The sequence below is a fragment of the Anomaloglossus baeobatrachus genome, chromosome 12 (assembly GCF_048569485.1).
Source record: "Anomaloglossus baeobatrachus isolate aAnoBae1 chromosome 12, aAnoBae1.hap1, whole genome shotgun sequence".
Lineage (NCBI taxonomy): Eukaryota > Metazoa > Chordata > Amphibia > Anura > Aromobatidae > Anomaloglossus > Anomaloglossus baeobatrachus.
The window spans coordinates 113,035,449-113,050,022 of record NC_134364.1 but is presented as its reverse complement, the minus strand read 5'-3'; the positions used below and the strand labels follow the sequence as shown (position 1 = coordinate 113,050,022).

General features: G+C 49.2%; 1 protein-coding gene across 2 annotated transcripts in view; it reads left to right on the top strand.

Moving 5' to 3' along the window:
* Positions 1–14,574, top strand: part of ZFYVE26 (zinc finger FYVE-type containing 26) — a 269,476-nt gene that overhangs the window by 176,123 nt on the left and 78,779 nt on the right. For both annotated transcript variants that reach the window (XM_075329889.1, XM_075329888.1), the window contains exons 19-20: positions 1,674–1,850; positions 4,045–4,291. In XM_075329889.1, coding sequence (XP_075186004.1) covers positions 1,674–1,850; positions 4,045–4,291 — 424 coding nt within the window. The remainder of the gene's footprint in view (positions 1–1,673; positions 1,851–4,044; positions 4,292–14,574) is intronic.

Below are 14,574 nucleotides of genomic sequence, written 5' to 3'. Positions count from 1 at the left end.
GTACCCAAAATCTACTTTTTGTCAGACGTTTTTGTCAAACTGCAATGTGCGTACAGCAAATCTGAATTCTTTGCTGGGAGGTCAAGTCAGAACTTGCTGGCCACAAAACTGCACCAAAAAAGCGACAAATGCGGGGAAAAAACGCGGCGTGTGCATGTAGTTTAATAGTATATTGTGGAAAAATTTTAGCAGCGTCACAAAGCTGAACATTGTAGCAAAAAATAAACACAAGATGGCTATAACTTTTTACTAATCATGTTCATTAAGTTCCAGGGCCCAATTCTTGGGTTTGTGTTGAGTCCTAGTGACACGCCCGCTCCAGGGCTGGGGGTAGTCGGAACAGGCTGGACTAGTTCGGGGATGTCAGCGGTGGCGGTGCTCGGCTCTGTGATCCTGGCGGTGTTTGTTTCTTTTTTTTAATAAATGAAGGGGAGTTGATGATGGGAGTTATAGTTAATATTAAATAAAGTACATGACGCCACTTGCGGTTTGCGGCTATATGAGGGAGCCACCACTGCGTAGTCTCTCATGGCTGGGGCTGTTCGTATTGAGCAGCTCGGATGTTATGGCCCTCCACAAGTAGAGCTAAACCCCAGGGGACAATGATGGTTGTAGTATAGTGAAAGTTGGTGATACAAAGGTGCAGGAAGAATTCAGACGACACAGGGGCTGCGGTTCAACTTGTTCTTTACTCACTGGTTCTGTGGTACCACCACCCACCTGCTGCTGGTCTCTGCCATTGTGGGTCTCAGGTGATCCTGTGTTCCTTTTGATCCCGATGTTGCGGTGTTGTGACCTGGTGAGCTCTTCCTCCATGCACCTGCCTGTAATTGGTGGGTCCCTGTGGCCTGAAGCATTTTGAGGTCCCCTCCTGTTGTCACAGTCCTGGCCTGTATGGTAGGCAGCTCGAACATCTCAATGGGTTGGACCTCTGTCCCAGGTTCCCTCTTTGCTGATGTGCCCTGGACTCTAAAGTCGGTGAGGAACCTTGATGATCCCCCTCACCTAGGAGATTTAACAGGTGAGTCTAAAGTGTCCTCCTGCACTAGGGCTCTGCACCCCGCCTGTGCTTGGTCCCATGAGTACTTACACTGTACTCTCCCCGGCGACCATACTCATTTAGCCCACCGCTGTCACTCCTCGTGTTTCTCACTGGACCGGAGTCTCCTCACTCCCTGACTGACTCAACGTCCACTCCTGACTGACCTTCAAATGTCACTGTCAACTGTCCAGACTAGCCCCTCCCCCTTCCGGGTTTCTGACAAGCAGGATTGGATAAGTCCTGACCAATAGGTGACCATCCATCACATCTGTCTCTAGCCTGTTACCCAGTCTAGAAAAAGGGCAAAGAAATGGTGGTGCTTGGTGTTTACCGGCACTGGTCTCCCAGGAACCCTGGATAAGAACTGCACCTGTAACTGGGTACAGTACCCTGTGGCACCTGACGCCTCAGGGTCCAGTCACCGGCACCTCCACCGGTCTGGTGAACAGGGCACTGAACTCTATCTCCGGTAGCTCCAGAGCTGTGGTGCTCCTGTGTGGTAGATTGGGATCTTCAGAACCACCTCCTTGGGGTTGGGATGGGGGGGTCCAGACACCTTATCACAGGAAAAGTCCCCTTAGGAGCTTGAGAGCACTGCTCACCTATCCCTCTTGTGATTTTATCCTTACAGCTTCTGAAGAGAGTTGAGGACCAGAATCTGCGCTTATCCATCACCGAGCAAGCGCTGCTGCAGAATCCGAGCATATTCGCTAGTCATTTTTTATCGGAGTACTTGCTGGCACATTTTTCAGACGTTCTCCTGGAAATGCGTTGTAGTGAAATAAGGAATATATTCTTGGGTTCTCAGGTATGATCAAAGGGTTTGTTAAAAGGTTTCTGGGAGGAGGAATATTTGAGGGTATGCCTAGGAGTGAGCTACTATTTGCAGGACCCGCATCTCTAATTCTGTGGCCGGTGGATGGATGCCCTGTGAGCCGTCCTCTTCCCTGATGGCATCTCTGGGTCTTCGTTTGATTTATCTGGCCTGACGCCACATCCTCTCTGCATTGTTGCATTGCATTTTTACATATGCAACGTTGCCAGATCCGCTAATAAAGAGTTGTAGGATATGCTGTCAGGTAAGCGGCTGGCTCATAAGGCTCCCATCGGGTCTTGTCAACAGTCGCACCAACTCTACTTATCCACAGTAGTTTATTTGTTGAAGATGGTTTATTTATTAACTATAACATGTTTCCAGCCACAATCCGGACCTTTGTCACACCAAACTATGTGCATAGCACCGGACACATGGCGGCTGGAGTCTCTTTACCTTTTGTACTGCTGACATTTCTTTATTATTTGCAACCCGTTTGGTAAAATGAAGTCCGGATTGTGGATCGAAATGTCACACGTTATTTTTCTGGATAGTTTGTATACAATCTTAAACAGGTACACGAAAGGGAGTGGCGAGCATGCAGAGAGGAAACCTACTGGAGCACCCTAGTACCGGGAGTGCTGTATTATTTACTATCCACAGGATAGGCCATTCATATCAGATCATTGGAGGTCCAATAACAGTCATCCCAACCGATGAGCTAAAGTCTCTTCTGGCAGCGGCCAGATATCAGCGATGTACGGGGTGGAATATAGCACTTTAATCTCTAGAGTGCATTTCAGCTGATCACTGGGGTGGAATGTGTTGGAACTACACCAGCCTGGAATGAAAGGGGATCTGCTAGCAGGTTTTTACCATAGTAGGCCCCTTCACACGCCAGTGACTCTGGTACGTATGTTGCAGTTGTTTCACATTCCAGTATCATGGTGCGTAGAAAATCAACAGAATTAAAATCAATGGGTCTGCGCACACATCAGTGATTTCTCATTGACTGTGTTTCCGTGCGGCGCAAACGCGTGTCCGTGTACTCCGCACAGAGACAAGTCAGTTTTTATGTGGCATCACTGATGTCCCACGGACCATACAATGGTGTGATCCGTGAATCACGTACCAGAAAAACACATACATATAAAATAAAAAGCGTTTTAAACTCCCCCCATCTCCAGCGATGCTGTCTTCAGCCGCTGCTGTCTGCAACCAGGCCAGCTAATTATGCTCATACTTATGCACTGCACTGCCAACCCGGGAGCAGCTGCAGAGGGGAGACAGCGGTGGCCAGACACAGCATCGCAGGAGACTTCAGCACCACAGAGAGCACTGGCATGGACAGGTGAGTAGAAGGGCGTGATCTCCATGTATTATCACGGATAGCACACACAGATCACGCGTGTGCCAACATCACGGCACACAGAGGGACATACGCACCTTTATTACATCGGTGAAAAATATGTGGGTATTTCCTTGACTTATGAAAGAGGCCTTAATATGAGAGCAGCATAATGTATAGGTAGAGCCTATTTCCAGGGATCTGTTACTTAGATCAGCTGCTTTCTGTAGTTTCAGTACAATCAGTGTTTAATCAGCAGGAGAGTAACATTGCAGGACTATGTCTGTCTGATATGTACCCCCGCCTCCACCACTGATTGGCAGCTGGCTGACAGTGTACACCCAGAGCTGCCAATCAGTGGTGTGGGTGGGGTTATACACAGCTCAGCATTCTGACTACACCATCATTTGCAATAGAGAAAACAGGGATTTTATTAAAACTGCACCAAATAGTCTAATAAGTGACACATCGCTGGAATCGGGGTCTTTGCCTCTACATTATGCTGCTCTCAAATTACCTAGAAAAAAAATCTGGTGCTAGATTAACTTTTACTGGTCTATCCTATGGACAGGTCATCAATAGTTAAGTCCTAGACACCCCCTTTTTAACCTTCGGACAGCCATCAATTAGCAGCACAAAGTAAAAGAAGCACTCCCTCTATACTGCTGCCTGGTGGGGATTTTAGCTTGACAGGTTTTTTTTACATTTATTTAAAGGGAAGGTCCAGCTTTTAACGCAATCATTTTTAGGTCCAACATAGTTGTAAGATGATGTTTGTAGCAACTTTATAAGTTTCTTTTGCCAGATATCACTTCTTAAAGACTAACTGGTTTCATTCAGGTATTGCTGGCACTTCCGGAGTCTGCTCATCCGGACTATGAACATCTTATCACGAGCCCGCTACTGATGGTGGAGCAGCTGCTGATGAACATGAAGATAGAGTGGGTCTCAGTTGCCGTAAAGACATTGCAGCAGCTTCTTATTCAGCCCGATTTCACCTTTTCGGTTGAAGATTTGGACACGTTGCTGAGCACTTACGCCGGAAAAGCCTTAGACATCCCGTTTTCCTTCAGAGAAAAACGCACAGGTTAGTTTCTGCTTACAGGAATCGGTCGAAAACCTGTTTACCTCGTCAGCAAAGCATCTTGATGATATAGAACGGCGGTATACTGGAAATATATAGGATAAGAATTCGCACTGTTTTTTCTTTGTTTTCGTCGCTTTTCTTTTTTTTTGTAGAAAACCCATTACCAAGCATCCCATTATTTCCACCACGACGAGTCTTTTCTTCGGAGTTCACAGTTCTAAGCTGGCGTGGAAAATCACCACTACTGGAAACGTCGTCGTTTTATTGCTAGACTAAATTCACACTTGGAAAAATTTGTTTGAGAAATTGCTGCGACGGTCCCAATAATCTGGAAGGAGCTTGAAGGAATAATTAATTCTCGCTGCCATCTTGGTGATGGCTTAGGGATCCATTAAGAAACTGAAGACCATTGCGTCTTAAACGGAAACTATCACCAGACTCCTTAATAAAGGACCTCTATACGATGCGGATTATTACATAACTTCTCCCAATTGTCCAAGTGGCTTCAAGCCGCCATGGTCTCATTTTGCCACCAAAAAGGAACGGACTGTTCAGACTTGAGTAGCTCTGTTTGCCCAGAAATTTTTCATCCCGTGAGCAAAGTCACTCTTGAGATTCCCCGCTCTTCTCTGCTACAGCCTGGCCAGTCGCGACCATTGAGCTGCACTGTCATCAGCTTTGGCACTTAAGATGTTACCACTTTGACACGTAAGATGTTACCGCTATCAGTTGCGTTACAAGATGACGTCACTTAGAACATTTTGTAGGAAATGCATCGACTAGTCCTAACCAAAGTTCTGTCTAAATCATAAATATTATGTATTGTTTAGCCTCACAGAAAATTGGATTTTTCGACTTGGCGTAAAATCCCTCTTTCTATGAATACATTGGAGGAAATGCCACCATGCTATAGGTCCTACCACTAGGAGTGCAAAAAAGTCAAAATAACAACCAGGAACCGACATGACCTAAACCCAAGGAAGAAAACGGTGTCCAAAATCAATCGTAACTGACCTCGGGAAGGAAGAAAATTAGAAAAACTGTGTGGGACCTGTATACCTCTAATGTATATAGTGAGAGGGATTATGCGGTAAGTTCGAAAATTCATTTTTCTCGTTAATAGCATTTGGCGACACAGCACTGGGATGTCCCAGAGGGTAGGCAGTACCAATGACTCTGTGGACCACCTAGTATATGGCAGTTTGCAGCACTTTACAACCCGCGCTGGCTTTGGCAGAGGCTGTATGAGATAAAGTCTTCAGAAAGGGGCAAACTGAGACTCATGTGGCAGCCTTAATGACCTGGCGGATGAAAGCCTTATAACGTATCACCCAAGAGGCCACAATGACCCTTGTGATATGGGAGTAATAGTAAACAGAAGCCACTTGGGAACAAGGTCGAATAACAATTACAGAATAGTTTGCAGACTGTCAGGGATAACATAAGGAAAATTTGAATGCCAAAAGGCTCCTTTAGGAATGCCAAACTCACCATGAGCAAGTCAGACAGTGCAGGTAACACGAAAATGGAAAGAGAATAAGAGAAGGACCATGTTGTCATATATTGTCTGTGAGCGAAATATATTCCTTCTATGCCTCTTGAACTCCAAATTAATAAGATTTGTTTTACGAACGCTCGGAAAATCAATACAGCACTCACACACTTTGTGGTGTACTGAAAGTTTCTGCTTTTTTACATCATGTGATCAGTTTATATAGTACCTCAAACAAAGAAATTACTCCTGAACTATGCACCAATAAGAGCAGTAGAGCCGTGAACAGAAATGTGTAACTTCCCTGCCCATCCGTGTTGGCTGAGCCCTATGACATTCAGTTCTAAGACAAGAAGTTTCTTTCAGAACAAAATGGATTGTTTTCTCACGTGTCAATGGAGAGAAGATCTTCCCTTTACAAAAAAACCCCCAAAAAACTGCTGTCCCAATGGAGAATATGCAAGGGGAGTCTACAGTGAAAAATAAGAAAGGGGCATAAAGCTTGGAGATCTCATGAATAGTAGTGATCACCAGAAGACAATCGTCCAGGAAGGAAGTCTCTTCAAGGCATTAAGTGGCAGCAAACAAAAGTATGAGGTGCTAAAGTTGTGGAAGACACTGATTGAAGGTGCACATGAGAATTATACAACACTTGAAAACTCAGAACCTTGGTATAACTTTCCTCTCACAGAGGAGTGAAAGATGCAGTAATCAGGCAGTACTCTAGGTGAAACTGGGGATACCTAGAGGCTGAGGGAAGTCAGGCAGACCGGGGTCAGAACCGAGAGGGCATGAAGAGACACTGGGTGCAGACAGGAGAGACAAGACCTAGCCGGAGATCGGGTACCAGGAGAGTAAGTGTAAACACAAGGGGCAGGCATAAGAGTAGTCGGGTGAGAAAGCCGGGGTTAGGAGCCAGACGGGAACGGAGAAGTCAAAGGGGAATAGTTGCAAGTAGTAGCAAGTCAGGGGTAGTTGGGGATTGAGTTAAAAAATCAGTCACTGTAACCAGGAGGCAGGCGTTTACTGCAACTTAGCCAGAGAATACGACTGGTGTTGCTTTGGGCATGAATTCCCCCCCAGATAAAGGAGAGCAACTGGCCAGCGCGTATGAGTAAGCCCCTCCCACAGCTGGTGACCAACCCAGTGCATGGAGAGGTCCGTCACAGGGCAGAGAATAACGTGACCGCACACAGGAGAACTTAACTTAAAAGGTCCTAGCGCAGGAGCCACACCGCAAGTCAGGGCCGTGACACTTGGCTTCCACAGTCATGTAGTAAGGAGGAGTGGGTTGGCAGACCCTTCAAAAGTAGGTCAGAAAGTAGAGGTAGTCCACAGAGCCCCGGAGATCAAATGAACTAGGTTGGAATATCAGGTTTGGCAAAGCCAGTCTGTAGCCATAAGGATCACTGGAATTTCCCCAACAAAACATAAGGTAGAAAGTAAAGGGGAAGGAAAAGACCTGTTCGAGAACTCTTCTCTAGGAGTGACCAGACTCTGAACCGAAAATGATTGCGGGACCAGGAACAGACAAATAATCTGCGTCTTTGATTTCTAGAAGGGAGAGCCATGTCAGGAGACCTCCATTGAAGAGGAAAAAAGGGTGGAACATCCCCCCCCCCCCTTCCCAAAAAACCGCCCCCCACACTCTCCAGAATGTAGAAGTCCTGTTATTCACCCTGAAGAAATAGTGAAACTGGAAACTCCAGACAGTGTGGAAGCCTGGTGGTTATGTCGTCGAACAGAACTCTCAAAACTCCCCCCTGTATTTGACAGCCTAGACAAGTGGTGTAGAATAGAGGGAGAGAACTAGAAAATGAGGATTCCCATTAAAGAGAAATAAAATGGAGCTGAGAATTTACCTCCAATCAACTCAGTCGATTAGCTCCTGGAGGAAGGGGAGGAAGGATTCGTTGCCGGGAGCTCCTTTAGACATGTGTCTGTGTTTTAACCACCACAGGAGATCCATGCAGATTAGAACATAACATTAATGATAAGAGAGATCCTGAAGAGCCCACTGACCGATTTCATAAAGACAGAAGGTAACAAACATGGAATTGGGAGTAGGGGATGGGTCTCGAAAGCAAAGTTCATGCTACCCAGGATTGATGTGAGAATGCATGTGACGTCAGAGTGAAAGAAGCGTTATTTTGGAATTCTCTATACATGACCACTACCAGTAGATGGCTTTGATAGAAGATGTTCAGCACCCTGATGGTACAGAGATGTGGTGAGAGGAAGGTGAATTCTATTGTGATAGGACCCTAGGAGTTGTTGTAATTTCGAGAAAGAAAGCGGTAAACAAATCTGTCATGAAATACCATCATTGAGGAAAAGAATAACTGGTATGACCTGGCAATGGGAGTGTGAGGATCAAAAGTGGAGCACTCAATGTACCAGAAACACAACTGCCTATAACCAATTGCATACAAAATTTTCTAAACTGCGGTCATCTGTAAAGCAGTGATGGGTCAGATGTAGCCACACTTGAGTACATGTATAGATTAGAAGAAAGGTGGCTGGTCCAGTTGAGTCTGCAGAGTAAACAAGGAGTCTAAGCCACAGATAATTCCCTTACAACGGTTTTCTGCTGTCTAAATCTGTCTCCAGGCAGAAAACTTCTATTCTTGCACCCATTTGAGAGTAAGGCCGCTTTCACATTGTGTTTCGATCACCGTTCAGTGGTCCCGTTGGGATTTCCGTCCGAACTTCCCCCACAAAACTGGTTTTGGACGTATGCGCGGACTGTGCCATTGACTATAATTGTTCAGATGGAGTCAACATGTGCTCTAACTTGCACCATTTTTGGGAGCATACGCTTTCTGGAGGTAGACATCCAGACTTGGTCTACTAAGTCTTGAGTGTCCATCTCCATTAAGTGTATACTCCCAAAAATGGTCCACGACGGAGCACATGGTGACTCAGTCTGCACCAGTATAGTCAATGGCCCTGTCGGCGCAAACGTTCGAAACCCATTTCTTTGTCGCTCTATTGGGAGACCCAGACAATTGGGTGTATAGGCTATGCCTCCGGAGGCCGCACAAAGTATTACACTCAAGTGTTAAGCCCCTCCCCTTCTGCCTATACACCCCCCGTGCTCCCACGGGCTCCTCAGTTTTTTGCTTTGTGCGAAGGAGGTCAGACACGCACAGCACAGCTCCACAAATTAGTCAGCAGCAGCTGCTGACTATGTCGGTTGGAAGAAAAGTGGGCCCATATAGGGCCCCCAGCATGCTCCCTTCTCACCCCACTCTTGTCGGCGGTGTTGTTAAGGTTGAGATATCCATTGCGGGTACGGAGGCTGGAGCCCACATGCTGCTTTCCTTCCCCATCCCCCTCAGGGCTCTGGGTGAAGTGGGATCCTATCGGTCTCCAGGCACTGAGACCGTGCTTCATCCACAACTCCTGTGGAGACTGCTGGATAGGAGCCGGGTACCGTTCAGGGACATGGCCCTGCTACGTGAAGGTACTCTGTATCCCTGTGGGGACCGCGCACGGCAACACCTCAGCTTTGCTGGGTGTGCTAGTGCACCGGGGGACCGGGTTAAACTGTGCCATTACACACTCCGCGTCGCTTAGTGTGTTTATATGTAGGGGCTACCGCGCTAACCGCCGCTGCCATGGGAAACTGCGGCGCGGCTGGGACTTGTAGTTCGCCGGGGACTTCGGCGTTGGCCGCGCTTTTACGGCGGCCACGCTTATACTCGAGTCCCCGGCTTGGCTTGCGGCCTAGTTTCCCTTTCTCCCGCCCTCAGCCCTGACAGGCAGGGGAAGGGCGGGACGCTGCACGGAAGAGCAGCACTGAGGGCTGGAATATGATTTCCATACTCCACCCCCCTCACTGTGCACAGTGTGAGCACCTCGGCTACGCCCACGGCTCCCTCCTCTCGTCAGGACGCCGCAGCCATTTCCTGTCAGCTCCTACGACGCTGCAGAGAGGGACAAACCCTGAGAGACCCAGACACGGTCTCTGGTGGCCTCATAACCGCTTTAGGCGGATGGTAAGCAGCACCTGTGGTGCTAGCCTCATGGTGCTGTAGTGTACTGATACATTATTTGTTTTTAGTATATATTTTACACTGTATGAGCACAGTTCATTCTGGCTATATACCCTAGTGTGTTACTCAGGGAAAACAATAGCATGGCGCCCACAAAAGGCAGGGGTGCCAAAAACACAGGCTTATTATGCTGCCTGCGGCGCTTGTACGACCCAGCTGCCGGCAGGTTCCATTAACCCTCATTGTGTGCATGTTCGGCCCCGGTGACACTTCTTTAGCCAGGGCCTCTGCTAAGAGGGGCCCAGGGGGAGCCACCTGTTGACACTGTCCTAGTGACGGGGACGGAGTTTGCAAAACTCTCTGAGACTATGGCTAAGATACTAGAAGCCTTGCAGTCCAGGCCGGTATCTCAGCAAAGGGACTCTGTTGAATCATTGTTCCCTGGCCCCCCTCAGTTGGACCAACAATGTCCTCCCGGGGTATCTCATACATCCCAGGCTGAGGGTTCTGACTTAAACCCCAGCCCCAGACCGACTAAGCGGGCTCGCTTAGAATTTCCCTCGACATCATATTGTTCAGGGTCTCAGCGGGGGGAATCTCTGGTGATAATGCGGAGACAGCTGATCAGGATTCTGATCCTGAGGGCGCTCTCAATCTTAATACTCCAGACGGGGACGCCATACTGAACGTTCTTATTGCGTCCATCGATCAAATGCTGGATATTTCTCCCTCAGCTCCTCCGGCGGAGGAGTCAGCTTCTCTTACACAGAGTATGTTTCTAGACCACTCTGATTTCAGAGAGGCAGTCCAGAATCATCATGCTTGTCCAGATAAGCGTTTTTTCTAAGCGCCTTAAGGATACACGTTATCCTTTTCCCCCTGACGTGGTTAAAGGTTGGACTCAGTGTCCCAAAGTGGATCCTCCAATCTCCAGACTGGCAGTTAGATCCATACTTGCAGTGGAAGAGGGGGCCTCGCTCAAGATGCCACTGACAGGCAGATGGAGCTCTGGTTGAAATCCATCTATGAAGCTATCGGAGCTTCTTTTGCCCCAGCATTCGCAGCTGTATGGGCGCTACAAGCTATCTCAGCAGGTCAAGCACAAATTGAAGCAGCCACATGCACGGCCGCGCCACAAGTGGCATCCATTACCACCCAGACCTCGGCAATTGCGTCTTGCGCTATTATTGCTGTCCTGGACTCTGCGAGCCGTACGGCGGTCGCGGCCGCCAATTCGGTGGTACTCCGCAGGGCCTTGTGGCTACGGGAATGGAAGGCAGATTCTGCTTCCAAAAAGCGCTTAACCAGTTTGCCAATTTCTGGCGACAGGCTGTTTGGCGAGCGTCTGGATGAAATCATCAAACAATCCAAGGGAAAGGATACATCCTTACCCCAGTCCAAAAAGGACATACTCCAACGGAGGAGAGGGCAGTCGAGGTTTCGGTCCTTTCAGGGCGCGGGCAGGTCCCAATTCTCCTCGTCCAAAAGGTCTCAGAAAGTACAAAGGAACTCTGATGCATGGCGGTCTAAGTCACGTCCTTAAAAGGCCACCGGAGGCGCCGCTAACAAAGCGGCTTCCTCATGACTTTCGACCTCCTCTAGTAGCATCCGCGGTCGGTGGCAGGCTTTCCCGCTTTTGCGACACCTGGCTACCACAAATAAAAGACCGCTGGGTGAGAGACATTCTGTCTCACGGTTACAAGATAGAGTTCACCTCTCGTCCCCCGACTCGATTCTTCAGGTCATCCCCGCCTCACTAGCGAGCCGAGGCTCTTCTGCAGGCGCTGCGCACTCTGAAGGCAGAAGGAGTGGTGATCCCGGTTCCTCTTCAGCAACTGAGCCACGTTTTTTTCTCCAACTTGTTTGTGGTCCCAAAGGAGGACGGGTCTTTCCGCCTGGTCCTGGACCTGAAACTGCTCAACAAACATGTAAAAACCAGACGGTTCAGGATGGAATCCCCCCGCTCCGTCATCACCTCAATGTCCCAAGGAGATTTCCTTGCGTCGATCGATATCAAAGATGCTTATCTCCACGTACCGATTGCTCCAGAGCACCAGCGCTTCTTGCGCTTCGCCATAGGAAATGAACACCTGCAGTTCGTGGCACTGCCGTTCGGCCTGGCAACAGCCCCACGGGTTTTTACCAAGGTTATGGCTACTGTAGTAGCGGTCCTCCACTCTCAGGGTCACTCGGTGATCCCGTACTTGGATACTGATCAAGGCACCCTCTCAAGAGGCATGCCAACGCAGCCTCGACGCTTCCCTGGAGACTCTCCAGGGTGTCGGGTGGATCATCAATTTTACAAAGTCAAATCTGACACCGGCCCAATCGCTGACATATCTTGGCATGGAGTTTCATACCCTCTCAGTGATAGTGAAGCTTCCGCTGATCAAGCAGTAGTCACTACAGAAAGGGGTACAATCTCTCCTTCAAGGCCAGTCACACTCCTTGAGGCGCCTCATGCACTTCCTGGGGAAGATGGTGGCAGCAATGGAGGCAGTCCCTTTCGCACAGTTTCACCTGCGTCCCCTTCAATGGGACATCCTACGCAAATGGGACAGGAAGCCGACGTCCCTCGACAGGACCGTCTCCCTCTCTCAGGCGACCAAAGCTTCCCTTCGGTGGTGGCTCCTTCCCACTTCATTATCGAAGGGGATATCCTTCCTACCCCCATCCTGGGAAGTAGTCACGACAGACGCGAGTCTGTCAGGGTGGGGAGCGGTTTTTCTCCACCACAGGGCTCAGGGTACGTGGACCCAGCAAGAGTCCTCGCTTCAGATCAACGTGCTGGACATACGGGCAGTGTATCTTGCCCAGAAAACGTTCCAGCAGTGGCTGGAGGGCAAGCAGATCCGAATTCAGTCGGACAATTCCACAGCGGTGGCATACTTCAACCACCAAGGCGACACACGCAGCCGGCAAGCCTTCCAGGAAGTCCGGCGGATTTTGATGTGGGTGGAAGCCACGGCATCCACCATATCCGCAGTTCACATCCCAGGCGTGGAAAACTGGGAAGCAGATTATTTCAGTTGCCAGGGCATGGACGCAGGGGAATGGTCCCTTCACCCGGACGTGTTTCAGGAGATCTGTTGCTGCTGGGGGGTGCCGGACGTCGACCTCATGGCGTCCCGGCACAACAACAAGGTACCAATGTTCATGGCACGGTCTCAAGATCCCAGAGCTCTGGCGGCAGACGCCTTAGTTCAGGATTGGTCGCAGTTTCAGCTCCCTTATGTGTTTCCTCCGCTGGCACTGTTGCCCAGAGTGTTACGCAAGATCAGGACCGACTGCCGCCGCGCCATCCTCGTCGCTCCAGACTGGCCAAGGTGGTCGTGGTACCCGGATCTGTGGCATCTCACGGTCGGCCGACCGTGGACACTACCAGACCAAACAGACTTGCTATCTCGAGGGCCGTTTTTTCCATCTGAATTCTGCGGCCCTCAACCTGACTGTGTGGCCATTGAGTCCTGGACCCTAGCGTCTTCAGGGTTATCTCAAGACGTCTTTGCCACTATGAGACAGGCTAGGAAACCAACGTCCGCCAAGATCTACCACAGGACGTGGAAAATTTTCCTGTCGTGGTGCTCTGCTCAGGGTTTTTTCTCCCTGGCCTTTTGCCTTGCCCACTTTTCTGTCCTTCTTTCAATCTGGACTGGAAAAGGGCTTGTCGCTCGGCTCCCTTAAGGGACAAGTCTCAGCGCTCTCTGTGTTTTTCCAGAAGCGCCTAGCCAGGCTTCCACAGGTACGCACGTTCCTGCAGGGGGTTTGTCACATCGTTCCACCTTACAAGAGGCTGTTAGAACCCTGGGATCTAAACAGGGTTCTGATGGTTCTTCAGAAACCACCATTCGAGCCAATGAGAGATATTTCCCTCTCACAACTTTCGCAGAAAGTGGTTTTTTCTAGTAGCAGTCACTTCACTTCGGAGAGTGTCTGAGCTAGCAGCATTGTCGTGCAAAGCCCCTTTCCTGGTGTTTCACCAGGACAAGGTGGTTCTACGTCCGGCTCCGGATTTTCTCCCTAAGGTGGTATCCTCCTTTCATCTCAATCAGGATATCTCCTTACCTTCTTTTTATCCTCATCCAGTTCACCAATGTGAAAAGGATTTGCACTTGTTAGATTTGGTGAGAGCACTCAGACTCTACATTTCTCGTACGGCGCCCTTGCGCCGCTCGGATGCACTCTTTGTCCTTGTCGCTGGCCAGCGTAAAGGGTCACAGGATTCCAAATCAACCCTGGCTCGGTGGATCAAGGAGCCAATTATCGAAGCTTACCGTTCGGCTGGGCTTCCGGTTCCATCAGGGCTGAGGGCCCATTCTACCAGAGCCGTGGGCGCGTCCTGGGCTTTGAGGCACCAGGCTACGGCTCAGCAGGTGTGTCAGGCGGCTACCTGGTCGAGCCTGCACACTTTCACGAAACACTATCAGGTGCATACCTATGCTTCGGCGGATGCCAGCCTAGGTAGACGAGTCCTTCAGGCGGCGGTTGCCCACCTGTAGGAAAGGGCCGTTTTACAGCTCTCTTACGAGGTATTATGTTACCCACCCAGGGACTGCTTTTGGACGTCCCAATTGTCTGGGTCTCCCAATAGAGCGACAAAGAAGAAGGGAATTTTGTTTACTTACCGTAAATTCCTTTTCTTCTAGCTCTAATTGGGAGACCCAGCACCCGCCCCTGTTTTTTTTTGTGTACACATGTTGTTCATGTTGAATGGTTTCAGTTCTCCGATATTCCTTCGGATTGAAGTTACTTTAAACCAGTTTATAATTCTTTTTCCTCCTTCTTGCTTTTGC